The sequence below is a fragment of the Hyperolius riggenbachi genome, chromosome 6 (genome assembly GCF_040937935.1).
Source record: "Hyperolius riggenbachi isolate aHypRig1 chromosome 6, aHypRig1.pri, whole genome shotgun sequence".
In the NCBI taxonomy this organism is placed as follows: Eukaryota; Metazoa; Chordata; class Amphibia; order Anura; family Hyperoliidae; genus Hyperolius; species Hyperolius riggenbachi.
The window spans coordinates 298,937,774-298,956,408 of record NC_090651.1 but is presented as its reverse complement, the minus strand read 5'-3'; the positions used below and the strand labels follow the sequence as shown (position 1 = coordinate 298,956,408).

Sequence of the window (18,635 nt, the reverse complement as noted above, 5' to 3'; positions counted from 1 at the left end):
AGCTTTTTAGGCCAAGGCCATATCACTGTTCTTGAGAATGCTAGGGGGCCAAACTAGGAAAATTAAACACAATTTTTGCTGCTAATCAGCGGCTGTTGCTGCTGCTGGCCCCTGTATGCGGCACCACAGCTACAGCCTGTGGGTCGCATGGAATTAACAACTGAAGAGAGCTTTGGGGGCCACCAGAAATGGCTCGACGGGCTGCAGTTGGCCCCGAGGCCGGACTTTAGATAGGCCTGCCCTAGGGGGCATTTACCTGGCGAGGGGAAATCCTCTGGATCCTAAAGAGGCTTCCCCCTTCCTTCTCACTAGAAGGGATCCAGCGCTGGCTCCCCTGAAAATCCCCCTGTTGCTGCCTGACGGCGGTGCACGCTATTTCCCCGGAGGCCGAGCGAGAGGTCGCCAGGGAGCCCCGCCACATGTAAATATTGTCTGTGTCACTGTGAGGGATCCAGTGCTGGAACAAGCTGGCTGTGGAAAACGGGAGCAGCCTTATTAGGTTCCTGAGGCTTCCCGTTCTTGAGGTAACACCCCCCCGGCCCTCCCCCCCCCTCCCCACAGGTTTATGTTTAAGTATCTAGTCATTCATCCCAGAACCTGCACCCTAATGCCATATATAACTCTGCTGGGATGTTGGTGCCCTATATAATCACCGAATGGTAAAACTAATATGCTGTTTACAAGAATTATTACTTTTTATGTTGCACAGGCCACAAAGGACCTAGAAAACTATGATGCTGCTCGTCACGAAGAGTTCAAACGATATGAGATGTTGAAAGAACACGAGCGGAGAGAATACCTCAAATCTCTGGATGAGGAAAAAAGAAAAATGGAGGAGACTCACTATGAGGAGATGAAGAAGAAACACAGGGAGCATCCCAAAGTCAACGTGCCTGTAAGTAAGCAGAGCTTTCACCGCCTTGTATCATCTTCACTAACACTTGGCTTGTACATTCACTTCCTGTTTCCCACCTGAGTGACTCTGAGGCCATCACCTCTCAGACGGGGATGCACAACAGATGAGGATGATCTGATGCAAATTACAATTACCCTAGCTCAGGGGTGCTCATTGGGTAGAGCGTGATCTACTGGTAGATCACAAAGGACTCTTGGGTAGATCCCACGTTGCTCTCCTGACAGATGTACATGTTGTACTCTGCCTCTTTGACTTGGATGAGCTTAGTGTGATATGCTGTACTGAAGTTTTACTCAGCATTGTAGAGGATTATGATGTTGCAAGGTGGGGAGCCATACATTTAGAAGCAATAAGTGCTACTGCCAATTACAATTTTGCCGGACACTGAGCATTTATAAGCATCATGTTGTGACTCTATTTGATCAAGCACTGTTTTATGTGGCTTACTGAGGAGGACTCTGTGATATGCATCTCATCACTGATGGACTGCCGATGTGCATGTGCTACAGCTGTGGCTTGTGGTAATCTCTGATGGACTGCTGCTGAGCATGTGCTGCAGCTGTGACAATCCCTGATGGACCGCCCCTTGCATGTGCTGCAGTTGTAGCTTGTGGTAATCACTGATGGACTGCCCCTGTGCATGTGCTGCAGTTGTGGCTTGTGGTAATCACTGATGGACTGCCCCTGTGCCTGTGCTGCAGTTGTGGCTTGTGGTAATCACTGATGGGCTGCCCCTGTGCATGTGCTGCAGTTGTGGCTTGTGGTAATCACTGATGGACTGCCCCTGTGCTTGTGCTGCAGTTGTGGCTTGTGGTAATCACTGATGGACTGCCCCTGTGCATGTGCTGCAGTTGTGGCTTGTGGTAATCACTGATGGACTGCTGCTGTGCATGTGCTGCAGTTGTAGCTTGTGGTAATCACTGATGGGCTGCCGCTGTGCATGTGCTGCAGTTGTGGCTTGTGGTAATCACTGATGGACTGCTGCTGTGCATGTGCTGCAGTTGTAGATTGTGGTAATCACTGATGGACTGCCCCTGTGCATGTGCTGCAGTTGTGGCTTGTGGTAATCACTGATGGACTGCCCCTGTGCTTGTGCTGCAGTTGTGGCTTGTGGTAATCACTGATGGGCTGCCCCTGTGCATGTGCTGCAGTTGTGGCTTGTGGTAATCACTGATGGACTGCTGCTGTGCATGTGCTGCAGTTGTAGCTTGTGGTAATCACTGATGGGCTGCCGCTGTGCATGTGCTGCAGTTGTGGCTTGTGGTAATCACTGATGGACTGCTGCTGTGCATGTGCTGCAGTTGTAGCTTGTGGTAATCACTGATGGACTGCCGCTGTGCATGTGCTGCAGTTGTGGCTTGTAGTAATCACTGATGGACTGCTGCTGTGCATGTGCTGCAGTTGTAGCTTGTGGTAATCACTGATGGGCTGCCCCTGTGCATGTGCTGCAGTTGTGGCTTGTGGTAATCACTGATGGACTGCTGCTGTGCATGTGCTGCAGTTGTAGCTTGTGGTAATCACTGATGGGCTGCCGCTGTGCATGTGCTGCAGTTGTGGCTTGTGGTAATCACTGATGGACTGCTGCTGTGCATGTGCTGCAGTTGTAGCTTGTGGTAATCACTGATGGACTGCCCCTGTGCATGTGCTGCAGTTGTGGCTTGTGGTAATCACTGATGGACTGCCGCTGTGCATGTGCTGCAGTTGTGGCTTGTGGTAATCACTGATGGGCTGCCGCTGTGCATGTGCTGCAGTTGTGGCTTGTGGTAATCACTGATGAGCTGCTGCTGTGCATGTGCTGCTGCTGTGGCTTGTGGTAATCACTGATGGAATGTCGCTGTGCATGTGCTGCAGTTGTAGCTTGTGGTAATCATTGATGGACTGCCCCTGTGCATGTGCTGCAGTTGTGGCTTGTGGTAATCATTGATGGACTGTCCCTGCGCATGTGCTGCAGTTGTGGCTTGTGGTAATCACTGATGGACTGCCGCTGTGCATGTGCTGCAGTTGTGGCTTGTGGTAATCACTGATGGACTGCTGCTGTGCATGTGCTGCAGTTGTAGCTTGTGGTAATCACTGATGGACGGCCCCTGTGCATGTGCTGCAGCTGTGGCTTGTGGTAATCACTGATGAGCTGCTGCTGTGCATGTGCTGCAGCTGTGGTTTGCACTTGTAGGTAGATTCTACCTGGTAGATCATTTTCAATTCTGATTTTTTTTTTTTCCAAAGTAGCTCACAAGCTGAAAAAGTGTGGGCACCTCTGCTTTAGCTATTCCACTTCTGACTAAATGGGTCTTCTTAGTAAAGGGATTCATTGAATGTCTTTCCAGTTCTCTTACAGTGCACCAAGCACCATTTTTACCACCCAGGGTATCTCGATAGCACATTAAAAATGCATGCCAATAATGTGGCTCAATACTTAAAAAAAAAAAAAAAAAAAAAAACTTAAATTGTACTACTTTTTACATTTCAAAGTTTAGCAGAGGCTTTCTACTCTACTTTCTGGGGCCTGACGAAATTTCAGCGATGTATGGGCAGATTGACCAGGAAACAGATCTTTCTTTGATCGGCTCTAATCAGAGAGGTATCTGTTGCCTGCCCATATACCACACACTGATTTCCTATCTATTTCAGCATGAAATCTATCAGAAATTGGCCTAGCTCCACCACCTGCCTGGCTGCTCCCAAAGTAAAAAAAAATGCCATCGCCCCCATCCACAGGTGCCCATGCTCCCTAAAATCTCACCTGTCTGACATCACGATTCCTGGCCTCCTCCGCCATTACCGCAGTGTGGCCTATGCCACCAGGCGCATATGTGACTAGTGGTACAGGCCATCATGGTGATGGTGGAGGAAACTAGGAATCGCACTGGCGGAGAGGTGAGATTTTAAAACGCTGCATATGGGCACTGGGGACTCTTTACACTAGAGGGGACACCAAGTGGGGGTCCATTAGGTACATTGACCGTTGCAATATTAAACTCTGTTACCACTATGCACCCAATCGAGCACTTGTGTCTGAGATGTTGTGAGCATGAGCGATCGATCCTTTAAACCAATTTCGGACCGAAATCAATCAGAACATCGACCCAGCAAACCTGCTGCGGCACCAATATTCCTTTGTATGGTATCTCAATGCTGCGAGCAAACGATTAGAGAGACATACTAAGGGTGCTCGTAGCTATATACAGTGCTGCATAGTGTCACCTAGACATGTTTCACCAAAAACGGCTTCCTCAGTAAGTGCTTTACATCTATACAGTACATTGCACACAAATATACAAAATCCCACCACCCTCTTAACGCATGTCCCCCATCATAACAGCCCCTGTCAGAGCTTATACTGTGTCCAGGAGGATCACAGACACAAGTGAATAGGGTTACACAAATGACCTGCCTATTACTGTGCCACTGATTAAAACTCTCAGCATGAACTCCCTCAGCATGAACTCCCGTTTTTAACACGATTCTCAGTCAAGGATGTAGCTATGTGTGATTATGTTCTATAGCAAAATGTTGTTGTGGGACATATCATTCGTGGCTATATCCTTGGCTGAGGATCATGAGAAATTGAGTTCATGGTAAAAGTGAACTCTGCATTGCATAACAGGGTCCACATCTTAATGATTGGCAGTACTTGCTCCTTTTAATTACCAAACCAGCAGTATATACAGACTTCTATTCACAGCAGTGGCATAGCAGTTCCTAAACTTATCAGATAGATCTTCTGCTCTCTTCATATATAACATTGTAGCCACAAAATTCTGGGCTCATTGTACTGTGCAGCCGTACAGGCTGGCATCATCAACTATTGCTCTAGTTCAGGGGTCTCAAACTCAATTTACCTGGGGGGCCGCAGGAGGCAAAGTCAGGATGAGGCTGGGCCGCATAAGGAATTTCACAATTGCGGCGCATCGCCGCCTCTGCCCGCCCCTCTCACTCTTCCTTCACAGAGAGGGGCAGGGAGAGGCAGCGATCCGTACGGCGATTGACGTCTGGAGGGGCAGAGCTGGAGCTGAAAGCTCTGCCCCTTCCAGGAAATGCCGGCGGATTGCCCCCCGGGCGATTTGGGGGCTCTGCAGCCCTCGTTTAGCGGCGGGGATGCGGCGGATTACTTGGGAGCACTGAAGCGAACTATAAGGAAGCTTTTGCCGGCAAGGGCCACAAAATATTGTATCGAGGGCCGCAAATGGGCCGCGAGTTTGAGACCCCTGCTCTAGTTGAATCCTAGTTCCACAGTTGTTCCTCAGTGCTTGTGTGTCTACTGTGTTCCTCAGTGCTTGTGTGTGCTACATGCTTGTGTCTCTCTCTCTCTCTCTCTCTCTCTCTCTCTCTCTCTCTCTCTCTCTCTCTCTCTCTCTCTCTCTCTCTCTCTCTCTCTCTCTCTCTCTCTCTCTCTCTCTATATATATAGCTTTATTGGCAGGACCAAATACATTTAGCATTGCCAAAGCAAAACAAAACATTAACGTGGGGGGGGTTGTGGGAATAAGGGAAGGATATAGGTGTGGAGGATGTAAGAGATGGTATGGGGGGGATGGGATATATAGTCCATAGGGGAGGGGGGTATAGGCATACAGTCCATAGGGGAGGGGAGTATGGGGTTATACAGTCCATGTGGTATCATGTTCCTCTCAGTTGATGGCAGGCAGTGATATATCGGGCTGCTATTTGCACCGTTTTTTCCTCTTCCCCCAGTAGGATATAGAGTTTCCTCTCCTCATCTGTGGAGGTGAAATCTGCAATGTGGGCGGAGAGTCTTTGGAAATGGGCGGTCCTCAATGGTGTATATTTGCTGCAGTGTAGCAGGAAGTGGGCCTCATCCTCCAGGACCCCCTGGTCACATTGCCTGCACAGTCTTCCATGTCTGTTTGTGCCGCCCTGTCTCTATCTCCAGGTTGTGGGCACTCAGACGGTACAGGCTCAAGGCCTGTCTATCTTTGTGGTGGTGTAGCCTCTCCAGATATGGAGCCATTGTGTACTCCCTCTGTAGTGATTGGTAGATAGTGAGTTTCTGGGAGTTCTCTCTCTCTCTCTCTCCCCCCCTCATGTTCCTTTTCCCACACCAATAAACCCTCACATGCTCTCTATCTCCACCATGTAAACTGATGGCCAACAAGGATTGTAGTGGATGTGTTGAGGAGGTACTGTAATTAGCATGTATCTGCATTGATAAATGTGTATTAAACATGTTTTTTCTTTTCCTCATAACTAGGGGAGCAAGGATCAGCTGAAAGAGGTCTGGGAGGAAACTGATGGCCTGGATCCTAATGACTTCAACCCCAAGACTTTCTTCAAGTTACACGGTATAGAAACTTGTCTCAACAAAGAGCCAGGACACCCTTCCCTTCCCAAAGACTGCCTATTATTCTGGTGCCATTCAGGCCTGGAACCTACTAGAAAGCGCAAAACGCTATCGCAATCACTAGCGATTTGTGATAGCGATTTTTGGGAGAGATTTCCCTTTTTCTATACAATTCATTAGAATGGAAACTCTATCAAAATGCTGAATGTCCTGCATTAGCGATTTCCTTAATCGCAATCGCTCTAGTGGGATCTGTCCCATTCATATACATTAGCAGAGAGTTTAGGTTGAATTAAAAGCTCAAAACAAGCGCTCTAGTGGGTTGCAGGCCTCATATCATATGAGATGATGTATTTAGAATAACAACAAAAAGCCTGCAACGTAAAAATGCTTTTTAGAAGTTTGTACAATTATTGTTGTGTTTATAATACAATTTATAGCTATCCAGTTCTGGAAAAAGGCTTTGTGAATAGGAAATCAAACAAGTCAGCAAGTTTGTTGTGTCATATGGTTATAGATAAAATAGCTGCTTTAGAGCTACTGATATTTTGATCTTGCATGAGCAGAAGCTACAATCTGTAATTTTGTCTCTGTTTCATAGATACCAATGGTGATGGTGTTTTAGATGAACAAGAGATGGAAGCCCTCTTTACAAAGGAGGTAACGTGCTGAATTGCTATGACACCCATCCTGCAGACTGTGCCTGGTCTAATGACCACGTTTTGCAGTCAGTGTTGTACCGTACTAAACACCCTGTTGTACTTACAGTTGTAAGTCTTCAGTATTTCCAACATACTGCCATTGCATAATGTTTTGAAGCACTCTGATCCCTGTCCACCAGTTTCAGAAACTCTGCAAGTGGTTTAGAATGCTTTGCGTGGATAGGCGAATGCAGAAGATATGTAATTAGAGTGAGGCCCTTTGCATACTGGCCTCAATGCGTTGCACCATGGTACTCTTCCCCGCAGCAAAAGACATGCAAGTCTATGGAGGCTTATACAGTTCACACAACGCGATGGAAGCATCCAAATCGACACAAAAGCTGCAATGCGTTACCACATGACCCATGCTTACGGTTTGGGTCATGCAGTAATGCAAGTCAATGGGTGACGCAGGCAAGAGATGGAATCATGGTGCGGGGCAACTGGAATCCCAGTGACATACTTCTTGCCCAGCAGGAAGTATGCCACTGACCAGGGGGCGAGTCTGTGCATTTGATCCTGTTGCCGAACCGTGGTGCAGGGTCATCTGAAGCCGTATTTGTCATGTGTAAAACCAGCCTAAAGGTGGCCATGCATCACTTGATGTATGGCTAGATCGACCATTAGATAGCTCCCTCTGTGTTTGAATCTGATCAGAGAGGGATCTATTGCTTGACTATACAGTGCACAGTGATTTCCCACAGATTTCAGCCCTCCCAAGTGTATAAGTGACTAAAGGCTTGGTTTTTTTTCTTCCTTGTCTGAACTGAGGTCTTAAACTTTTTCTTCACGCAGCTGGAGAAGGTGTATGATCCAAAGAATGAAGAGGACGACATGGTGGAGATGGAAGAGGAGAGGCTGCGTATGAGGGAGCACGTTATGAAGAATGTAAGCCAAGAATAACAGTAGTGATCAAATATCCCCATTTGTATCCGATTAACAGGCCCGTTAAAAATCTATGTGACCGTAACCTGCAGCCCCTGTGGATCAGGAGTATATGTATAATAAGTAATACAGGAGCTGAGTTGAGAGAGGATCACCTTCATTATGGAGACAAATGTGGAGACAACATAGTTCTGCTTTGTCCTTGTACAAGTTCTGCCAGTCAGACCTCCTGGTGCTTGAAGATAGATGGACAGCCTGCTGTTCTTGGTACTACATGCCAACCTTACTTAGTATGTACTGTTATACAGCATGACATCCCACAGTGATGGTTCTAAAGGTGGCCATACACCTATAGATGGCCCCCAAATTGACCTTCAGATGGATCTCTCTGCCCGAATCTGATCAGAGTGAGATCTGTTGGCTGCCCACACACTGTATACAGATTTTCAATTAATTTTTCAAACAATTGAAAATCTGTGGGCCACCACCTGCCTTGCTGCCCAGGTCTCCACCTGGCCAGCAGCTGAGCTATCGCCTATCCCGCGGGTGCTTGTCCTCACGTGTCTGGTGGTTTACTTCATGCCCCGCGTCTCCTCCCCCCTGTGTTTCTCTTCCTGGTCATGTGACGCAAGCTGAAGTTCAAACATTAGAGGTCCAGTGTGTATGCTGTATACCTCTAGTGTTTGCTCTAAAGATTGTGTCACATGACCAGGGAGGACACAGGGAGGAGGAGACCCATGCCATGAGTTAAACCACCGGACATGGGAGGACACGCCAGCAGACAGGTGACAGTACTGCCAACACTCTGCATCGGTCTTCAACAGATCGAACTCCCGACCTGCTGCCCACTGAGAAAATTACATTCCACAGTATATTGACAGGTAAAATCGCCTAGTGCATAGCCAGCTTTAGGTTTAGGGAGTTTGCCCAACCTTAAAGTTACCCTTTGTTCTAGGCTGTTATGGTATAAGGAGGCTCTAATGAGCCCCAGCAGCACTCGTCTTTTAGGGCTTCAGAAGTCCAGCCTCTCCCTGCTATGCCATACAGAGAGGCCTCTGCACATATGTGATCACGTGGCCAGGAGTCCTGCTGCTTTTTTGAGTAAGGCTATGTTTCCATTTGTGCGAAAACGGGTCGATTCCTCTGTCACGAATTTGGATGGAATTTGGCAGCCTATAGAAGTCTATGGAGAGCATTCAAATTCATGGCCGAGGAAAAATCTAAGGCCCTGCAGCATAATTCTGTGCGTCACCGTCCAAATCCCATAGCCATGCATAGTGCGGCTAGAGGGATTCGGCTGCGGGAGACATCACACTTGTGGCGGCATCGCGTCTCGCAAGACGCATGCCGTGCACAAGTGGAAACGGGGCCTAATTCTGGGGCCCACTGAAGCTGAGAAGTGCCTCATTTTACAAATGCATAATTTCATTAAAGAGTGTAAGGCTGCAGAGAATATGATTTTTGTATATTGACCACAGGGCTGTGTTAATGCACACATACAGTGTTTTAAACAAGAAAACAAATGGGTAGGCACCGCCTGTAGTAGTTCTAGCTCTTTATTCACATGAAAGGCTCGGCAGCAGTGACAGACTGCTGTTTCAGGCATCCTTGCACTTTATCAAACTGTTTTAGTCCCTGGCTAGAAGCATAGAAGCTTTGCACTAAAGAACAAAGTTCTTTGTTCAAATGTCTGAATGCTGTTTAGCTACAATTTTTTTGTGGTAGTAGATTTTATGGTGTAAATAATCTATTAGAACAAAACAAAGGGGAAATGCTGCGTTTTATACCACTTTAAACTAAATGTGATTAGAAAAGATTAACTGGAGTTTTTTGTCTTTCAGGTGGACACAAATCAGGATCGCTTGGTTACACTGGAAGAATTCCTGAAATCCACAGAGAGTAAAGAGTTTAATAACCCTGAAGGGTGGCAGGTGAGGAGGAATTTCCTTTGGTTAATGGTTGACCACTATAATAGTACCAAGACGTCTCTTTCATCTGTTATGGGCTTAGTATGCTTATCTACTTTCCAGATTCCTATTAAGTGTCTGTAATCTGGGACTTTCTGGGTCTGCAGCTACTGGTAGTCTTGTACACACAATCCTGCTTTCTTGCTATCCAACCAGCAGCAGCTGCTTTTGGTAAATGCAAGAGCAGGGCCGGTTCAAGTAACAATTGGGCCCTAGGGCAAAATTAGCCTGGGGGCCCCCCAACAGACACCCCCCTACCAAAAAGTGGCATTAGAGGCCTTTTTTGCAGCCAAATTTCCCTCTTAGGCCCCTGAGCTGGCTGCTGACCCTCCCCCAATCACCTCCCAACTTAACAGACTCTGCAGAGTCCCTGGGGAGCAACATTTAAGATGGGGAGGGACACCTTGGGGGCCCCTACAGGCCCTGGGGCAACTGCCTATTTTTTCCTATGGTAGCTCCGGCCCTGTGCAAGAGGCTCTCTGAATATGGAGCCCATTTTACATCTACCAACAGCTTCCCACTTCAGGACAACTGAAGTGGGAAGCATATGGAGGCTGCCATATTGATTTTATTTTAAACAATACCAGTTGTCTAGCTGCCCTATTGATCTTTTTGGCTGCAGTAGTGTCTGAATCACACCAGAAACAAGCATGTGGCTAATCTTGTCACATTTTTTTCAGAAACGTCTGATCTGCTGCATGCTTGTTCAGGGTTAAAGGATACCACAGCCGAAGGGTTGTGATAAAAATAATTGCAGCACTGTGTAGGTAGTAATCAGCACATACCTCCTGTTCCTCCTGCCCCCTCCGTCTTGTGCCGTTCTCAGTCTATACATCCCGGTGTTGGGCGACTTTACTGAACTTTGCCCCGGACATACTGTGCCCTGTGTGTGCAGTATGTCCTTCCCCCTTCACTTCTGGCTGGCGCTTAGTGCGAGGCACGCTGTCCCCTCGGTGCTGCATTTGCACTCCATTACACAAAGCGTCACATGCTAATCGTGACACTCAGTGTAATGGAGCGCAGCCCTGCCTCACACGCGTCTGTCAGCAGGGTATCTCCGCCTCTCCCCCGCCCCTCTCAGTCTTCCTTCGCTGAGAAGGCCGGGGGAGAGGTGGAGATCTGCCGCTGACAGACGCGTGTGAGGCAGGGCTGCAGCTCATAGCTCTGCCTCACACTGAAGCGCTTAGGGCAGCAAAATCCACAACCAAGGAAGTTGTGGATTTTGCAGGGGAGAGGAAGGGCGAGTTAGGGGGGATTTAGATAGTTTACAGCCGCGGGAATGCAGTGGTTTAGTTAGGGCTAAGGTATTACAGAGACTCTGTAACAAAAATTTCATCCTAAACCTATTCTAATGTGCTCTGGCTTACTGCAGCACTTTCTACTATCACCGTCTCTGTAATAAATCAACTTATCTCTCTCTTGTCAGACTTGTCGCCCTGTGTCTGGAAGGCTGCCAACTCTTCAGTGCTGATCTGTTATGCACACCCCTCTCCAGGCCCCTCTATGCACACTCCAGTGTGTGTGTTCTTTACATAAGCCAGCAGCGTCTCTGCTCTCTTATCAGTGAAAGAGAGCTGGATAAAATTTTTCCTCTGTTAAGGCCCATACACACGTCGGATTTTTCCGAACGACGGGTCGTTTGAATGTCCCGTCGTTCAGTCGTCCACACGCCAAATCGGGCGGATCACTCAAAATCAGTCTTATCACCCGAACGACTGACTGTACACACGCCCGATTTGGCGTGCGGACGACTGAACGACGGGACGTTCAAAGACCCGTCGTTCAGAAAAATCCGACTTGTGTATGGGCCTTAAGGCTGTGAAAGGAGCTGGCTGACATACTGGGGAATTACAGACACAGGCACAGGCAGAGCTGTCTGCAGGAAGCCTGTCACTCTTCAGTGCATGAGAGCTGCAGGGGACAGAAGGTAAACACACAAATGATCTCTTGAGATTCAAAAGAAAGGGTGTATACAGTCTGCTTGTGTATGGATGTATTTTCTATGTGTGGACATACTGTACATCGACCTACTTCCTGTTTTTGTGGCCATTTTGTTTGTTTATAAACAAACTTTTTAAAACTCTTTTTGACTACTTTTAATGCGGCGGGGAGCGGCGACATTGTGACAGAGGGTAATAGATGTCCCTAACGCACTGGTATGTTTACTTTTGTGCGATTTTAACAATGCAGATTCTCTTTAAACACATTTATGAAATAAAAAGACTTTTTTTTTTAGAGACTTCAGAGTCTCTTTAATCCCCAGCATGACCTCTGTTCTGAAGTCAGCTGGTTAATTGGCTTTTTTCAAACCTGCTTGTCCCAATGAAACACTAGGTATGTTAATTCCATCCCTATTGGCCAGCTGACTTTAGGTCAGAGGTCATGCTGGGAATTTTGGTATGGAAGGTCACAGCAGGCAAACCAGGCTGCAGCAAAATGCCATCTCTTATTGCTCGGCTGAGGCTCTGACATGCTTTACTCCTGCAGATTTTTACCAGGATTTTAAAATAAAATTATTTAAACAGAACATTTGTGAGCCATCGGTGTATGGCCGCCTTGAAAATAGATTTCAGCAAGATAAATGTGTGCTCAGTGCACAGGCCTGACCCACTGATGTGGTTACTTCCTCTCCCCTCAGACTGTGGAGGAAACCCAGATATACACAGACGAGGAACTAGGTCGATTCGAGCAGGAGCTCAACGCCCAGGAGGCTGCCCTGAACCAGCGAGCAGAAGAGCTACGTAAAGAGCATGAAGTCCTCCAGCAGAGAAAGATAGAGCTGGATGCTCAGAAAAAGGAGTATCAGCAAGTAAGTCCTAATCTGTTGTAATTATAGGTCTAAATTAGGACATGAGTTTTGCATAGGGGGATTTTTTTGCACTGGACCTGCGTGCACTTTTAGAATCTCATGTCATAAAAGACTAATGCTAAAAGTTTAAAGCTCCATACGCAAGCTATGTGAAGCTTGGCCGAAGCGGCCACATTTTGCATAGTGGGCAGTCCCAGCGCCCGCTATTTACCGGTAGCCTCTCGGGCCCAAATTTCTTGCCACAGCTGATATTAAACATTTCAGCCCATGGGTTGTTTTCACTTTATGGACGAGAGGAATTTTCACATTTCAGCGCTCCTCCCATTCATTCCCCAATAACTTTATCACTACTCATCACAACAAAATTATCTATATCTTGTTTTTTTCCTTGACACCAATAAGTCTCTCGTTGAGTGGTACATTATGCTTAGAATTATTTTATTCTAAATGCATTTTAACGGAAATAAGAAAATGTTAAATTCATTTTCTCAGTTTTTGGCCATTATAGTTTTAAAACAAAACGTAAAACTGTGAATGAAAGCCACACATTTTTTTTTGGCCATTTGTCCTGGTTATTGCAACATTTAAATTCTATCCCTAGTACAATGTATGGTGACAATATTTTATTGGGAAATAAAGGTGCATTTTTTTTCCAGTTTTACATCCATCACTAATCCCAAGCCCATAATTTAATAATATACCCTCGTGACCTACATATTTAAAATGTTTATTCCCTATTTCATGTATATCCCCTATTTTAGGTGGTATTTTATTTGGCCTCAAGATGTCTTCACGCATTACTTCCTATAAGCATCCAATAAGTACGCTAAATAGGAAGTAATGCGTTACAGTGTTACTTCGGAAGTGACGCAGTCATCCATTCATGCCTGCGATCACAGTGGCCTAGAAGGGAGAACAAAGTTCCCATTCACTAATCTAACAATCAGGGGCGGTAACAAGCAAGCAGGAGCACTATATAAGAATAATCACTGTTTTTGAACAAAAACAGTGATCATTCTCGTCAAAAAAAGAACGGATTGGCTCTGCCACCAATCCCCCCCTGTTGCGGGGACCATTGCGATCGCAGGTTTCCGCCCGCACAGACCCCTAAACTGCAGGCATTTGACTATCGCATCCCTGCGCCTATAGCAGCCGCTGCTGCTGCGGACGTGAATCTCATGTCCCAGCGGCCGTAATGATTAATATGGGGCACTATGGTGGCACTGAACTGTGATGAGGGAGTAATGCCCCGCTAATGTGTTGTCAGCTGATATATTCAAGGATGAGTGGTGCACCGCTAGGTGCTAAAGCCAAAAGTGCAACGTCTGAGCTGTGCCCACCAACAGAATAACACCCATCTGCCCCACAACATCGTTTAGCCATCTCTCCTGTTGGGTCACTAAACTAGCCACAATGAAGGAGTGCTATTTACAAAGGAGTGCTATTGTTCAGTGACCCCCGCTTGTCTCTCTCTTCCTGCTGAGTTGAATATACCCGAGGGCTGCATTTAGCAAATATACCTACCCTTCAAAGCTTTTGATACCCTGGTAGTTACTGACTAGCTGAATCAGAATGAATTGCATGTCGTCTAAAGCTGACTTCAGCAACTGGAAGAGAACACAGGTGGCATTTTTGAAAGAGGTTTTAACTTCAAACCTTTAATCCACATCTTAATTTCTTGCCAGGCGGTGATCCAAATGGAGCAGCAGAAGTTCCAGCAGGCTGGAGCAGGAGCTGTACCCCCCGCCGGCCCCAACGGAGAGCTCAAATTTCAGCCAGGAGCACCTGGGGCAGCAGCTGAAAAAGGTAAGAGTTGTAAGAAAGACTTCAATCCATCAAAAGAAGTCAGCTGACCAGGAAGCAGCGTGCAGTGGAGTGAGAGAGCCACATGGTGATTACTGTTGCTGCCCAGGATGGAGGGCTTGTATGCATAAAGCTCAAGAAGGAATCTGGGAAATTCTATACTCCGGCTGGGAGGTCAGGATTGTGATCGCAACTTCTTTTGGTGGATTGAATCATTGTTGGAGAGTGTGTGTACTCGGGTGAAGTCTGCGGATCCCCACAAAAAACTGGTGACATTGGTGCTAAGTTTATTTAAATTACTGTGGAGCGCTGTCCTTTTTCTCCTGGCCTGGGAGTGACATTTGGTTTTATTTTGTAAGAAAGACTTATATTGGTTGAAAGGGACTCTGTGGCTCTCACTACTATACTTGCTTGTGGAACATACAGGGAGTGCAGAATTATTAGGCAAGTGGTATTTTTGAGGAATAATTTTTATTATTGAACAACAACCATGTTCTCAATGAACCCAAAAAAACAAATATATACCCATTTCAATTATTTATTTTTACCAGTGAAACCAATATAACATCTCAACATTCACAAATATACATTTCTGACTTTCAAAAACAAAACAAAAACAAATCCGTGACCAATATAGCCACCTTTCTTTGCAAGGACACTCAAAAGCCTGCCATCCATGGATTCTGTCAGTGTTTTGATCTGTTCACCATCAACATTGCGTGCAGCAGCAACCACAGCCTCCCAGACACTGTTCAGAGAGGTGTACTGTTTTCCCTCCAGGTAAATCTCACATTTTATGATGGGCCACAGGTTCTCAATGGGGTTCAGATCAGGTGAACAAGGAGGCCATGTCATTAGTTTTTCTTCTTTTATACCCTTTCTTGCTAGCCACGCTGTGGAGTACTTGGACGCGTGTGATGGAGCATTGTCCTGCATGAAAATCATGGTTTTCTTGAAGGATGCAGACTTCTTCCTGTACCACTGCTTGAAGAAGGTGTCTTCCAGAAACTGGCAGTAGGACCGGGAGTTGAACTTGACTCCATCCTCAACCCGAAAAGGCCCCACAAACTCATCTTTGATGATACTAGTCCAAACCAGTACTCCACCTCCACCTTGCTGGCGTCTGAGTCGGACTGGAGCTCTCTGCCCTTTACCAATCCAGCCACGGGCCCATCCATCTGGCCCATCAAGACTCACTCTCATTTCATCAGTCCATAAAACCTTAGAAAAATCTTGAGATATTTCTTGGCCTAGTCTTGACGTTTCAGCTTGTGTGTCTTGTTCAGTGGTGGTCGTCTTTCAGCCTTTCTTACCTTGGCCATGTCTCTGAGTATTGCACACCTTGTGCTTTTGGGCACTCCAGTGATGTTGCAGCTCTGAAATATGGCCAAACTGGTGGCAAGTGGCATCTTGGCAGCTGCACGCTTGACTTTTCTCAGTTCATGGGCAGTTATTTTACGCCTTGGTTTTTCCACGCGCTTCTTGCGACCCTGTGGACTATTTTGAATGAAACGCTTGATTGTTCGATGATCACGCTTCAGAAGCTTTGCAATTTTAAGAGTGCTGCATCCCTCTGCAAGATATCTCACTATTTTTGACTTTTCTGAGCCTGTCAAGTCCTTCTTTTGACCCATTTTGCCAAAGGAAAGGAAGTTGCCTAATAATTATGCACACCTGATATAGGGTGTTGATGTCATTAGACCACACCCCTTCTCATTACAGAGATGCACATCACCTAATATGCTTAATTGGTAGTAGGCTTTCGAGCCTATACAGCTTGGAGTAAGACAACATGCATAAAGAGGATGATGTGGTCAAAATACTCATTTGCCTAATAATTCTGCACTCCCTGTATATGTATAGACATGGATTCTCTCCAAATATTTTGTCCATGGAGTGTCGATGTATGTAGCTCTGATGAAAATACATGAATGCCAGTGTTCTTGCTGTAGCGACGATCTTTTGTTGAAGCAGGATTATGCAAATTAAGGAGGAACCGTAACCAATAATTTAAATTCATCCCTGTCAGTAGCAGATACCCCTTTTCCCATGAGAAATCTTTACATTTTCTCAAATAGATCACCAGGGGGGTCGATATGGCTGAGATTGTAGTGAACCCCATCCCACAGTGTGATGTCATGACCATGATCCTGACAGTTTCCTGTCTGTGAAACTCGTTGCAGTGTGGGAAATAACAGCTGTTTACAACTGCTAAGTAACCAGCATCTCCCTTTGTGCATATGTATAGCCATAAAAAAACATTTTAGCCAATTGCATTGTAAGGGGGTGGGGTTATAGATAATGGCAGTTGGTTCTGCCTGTTTTGTTTTTGTTCATCTCTGCCAGTAGTAAAGATGATTAAAGGGATACTGTAGGGGGGTCGGGGGAAAATGAGTTGAAGTTACCCGGGGTTTCTAATGGCCCCCCACAGACATCCTGTGCCCGCGCAGCCACTCACCGATGCTCCGGCCCCGCCTCCAGTTCACTTCTGGAATTTCTGACTTTAAAGTCAGAAAACCACTGCACCTGCATTGCCGTGTCCTCGCTCCCGCTGATGGCACTAAGAGCATACTGCGCAGACCAAAGACCATACTGGACTTGTGCAATACACTCCTGGTGACATCAGCGGGAGCAAGGATGCAGCTGCGCAGGCGCAGTGGTTTTCAGACTTTAAAGTCTGAAATTCCAGAAGTGAACCGGAGGCGGGGCCGGAGCATCGGTGAGTGGCTGCATGGGTACAGGATGTCTGCAGGGGGCCATTAGAAGCCCTGGGTAAGTTCAACTCATTGTCCCCCGAGCCCCCCCCCCCTCCTACAGTATCCCTTTAAATGCAGTCTGATTGTGGATCAAACAATATGAACAAATTACATGGCAAATGTCAATCATTTCTTGGTTTCTTCTCTTAATATCTCACTTTGCAATGTATTGATTTATTTTTCCCCTTTTCACGACAGGTCCACTTTATAAGATAAAAGTTGCAGGGAGTCAAGCTGATGTATAGATCTCTTGTCTATTCTTAATGAGAGCTTTTTCCCTGTAGATAATAACACCAAGCTGCTTGTTTGTTTGTTTTACAGCTAAGCCAGAAGAATCCCAGCAAGGCTTGGAAGCACATCCAGGACACCAGCAAGGCTCAGAAGTTCATCATGCAGACCAACCAGACCCTGATCACCCAGCACCCCATGGAGAGGCAGTAGAAAAAGCACCTGAAGCCCAACAGGAGCATCATGCACAGCAGGGCCAGCATTAAGAGTCCAGAGACCCCAGGATGGAGAACGCAGCAGGGAAGAAAGTAGCGCTGACCTCTATCTCAACTTCTCCCTTCTGTATCCCCCGATTCTCCCAAATATCAGTCAAGGGATGTGCAATCGCCCTCTGGGAAAATGTCTCACATTGGGAATTAGGCTTCTTGTTTTCAAAAAACAAACTTACAGATGAAACAAAAAAGACTGTGGGGAATTGGGCAGGTTGTACCCTAGAAACATACCTTCTGTTTTCATCAGGGCTAGTTGTCTAGCTCTAAGCTCTGGATGGGTTGTTATTTGTGCAGTTTGCAATGATCATGATTTACACAACAGCTCATAAGTGTCCTCAAGTGACGTGTGTAGCATCTTCTCTAGCAATTGTACAATGCTTTGTGTGGTCATAACCGGCCCCTGGAACCCATAGAAATCTCACAGCCATTCCCTATAGTTTGTTGTATTAATTTTCTATATTGGAGGAACTCTGCAGTTAAAGTGAGTGTAAGCCCCCCCCCCCCCCACCTCCCCCATGGACAGGGAAGGCTCTGCATCCTATAGAGCCTTCCCTGTCCTCTCTTTTTCTCCTTGTTGCAGCGCCATGATCCCCATTTAATTTGCCGCCTCAGGCAGCTTTGGTAGCACTCGTGCTTCTGAAGATGGACGGCTACGTACTGTGCATGCACACATAAGCTTGCTCATGCATGCGCAGTACAGAGCTGGCCGTCTTTGAAAGCACTCGGGGATAAGAGTGCTTTCGAATCCTCCCAAGGGATCACAGATGTGTATTCAACCTATTGGTCGAAAACACACAACTGAAACTGAAAAGATAGAAGGCTCTATAATTTTTTTTTCTTAGTGGGTGGGTCTTTACACTCACTTTAACCACTTCCCGACCGCCGTATGTACAATTGGCGGCCGGGAAGTGCACCCCGCAAGGACCGCCGTATTGACAATTGGCGGCGGTCCTTGTAGGGGCATGGGCGGAGCGATCGCGTCATCAGTGACGCGATCCTC

At 46.6% G+C, this 18,635-nt stretch overlaps 1 protein-coding gene across 1 annotated transcript in view; it reads left to right on the top strand.

Annotated features, from left to right (window-relative positions):
* LOC137522812 (nucleobindin-2-like) overlaps positions 1–17,956 on the top strand; it is a 40,082-nt gene extending 22,126 nt beyond the window's left edge. Inside the window, exons 6-13 of the mRNA XM_068242907.1 lie at positions 710–895; positions 6,125–6,215; positions 6,816–6,874; positions 7,711–7,803; positions 9,642–9,731; positions 12,406–12,576; positions 14,262–14,382; positions 17,457–17,956. Coding sequence (XP_068099008.1) covers positions 710–895; positions 6,125–6,215; positions 6,816–6,874; positions 7,711–7,803; positions 9,642–9,731; positions 12,406–12,576; positions 14,262–14,382; positions 17,457–17,629 — 984 coding nt within the window. The 3' untranslated portion in view covers positions 17,630–17,956. The remainder of the gene's footprint in view (positions 1–709; positions 896–6,124; positions 6,216–6,815; positions 6,875–7,710; positions 7,804–9,641; positions 9,732–12,405; positions 12,577–14,261; positions 14,383–17,456) is intronic.
* The last annotated feature ends 679 nt before the right edge of the window (positions 17,957–18,635 follow it).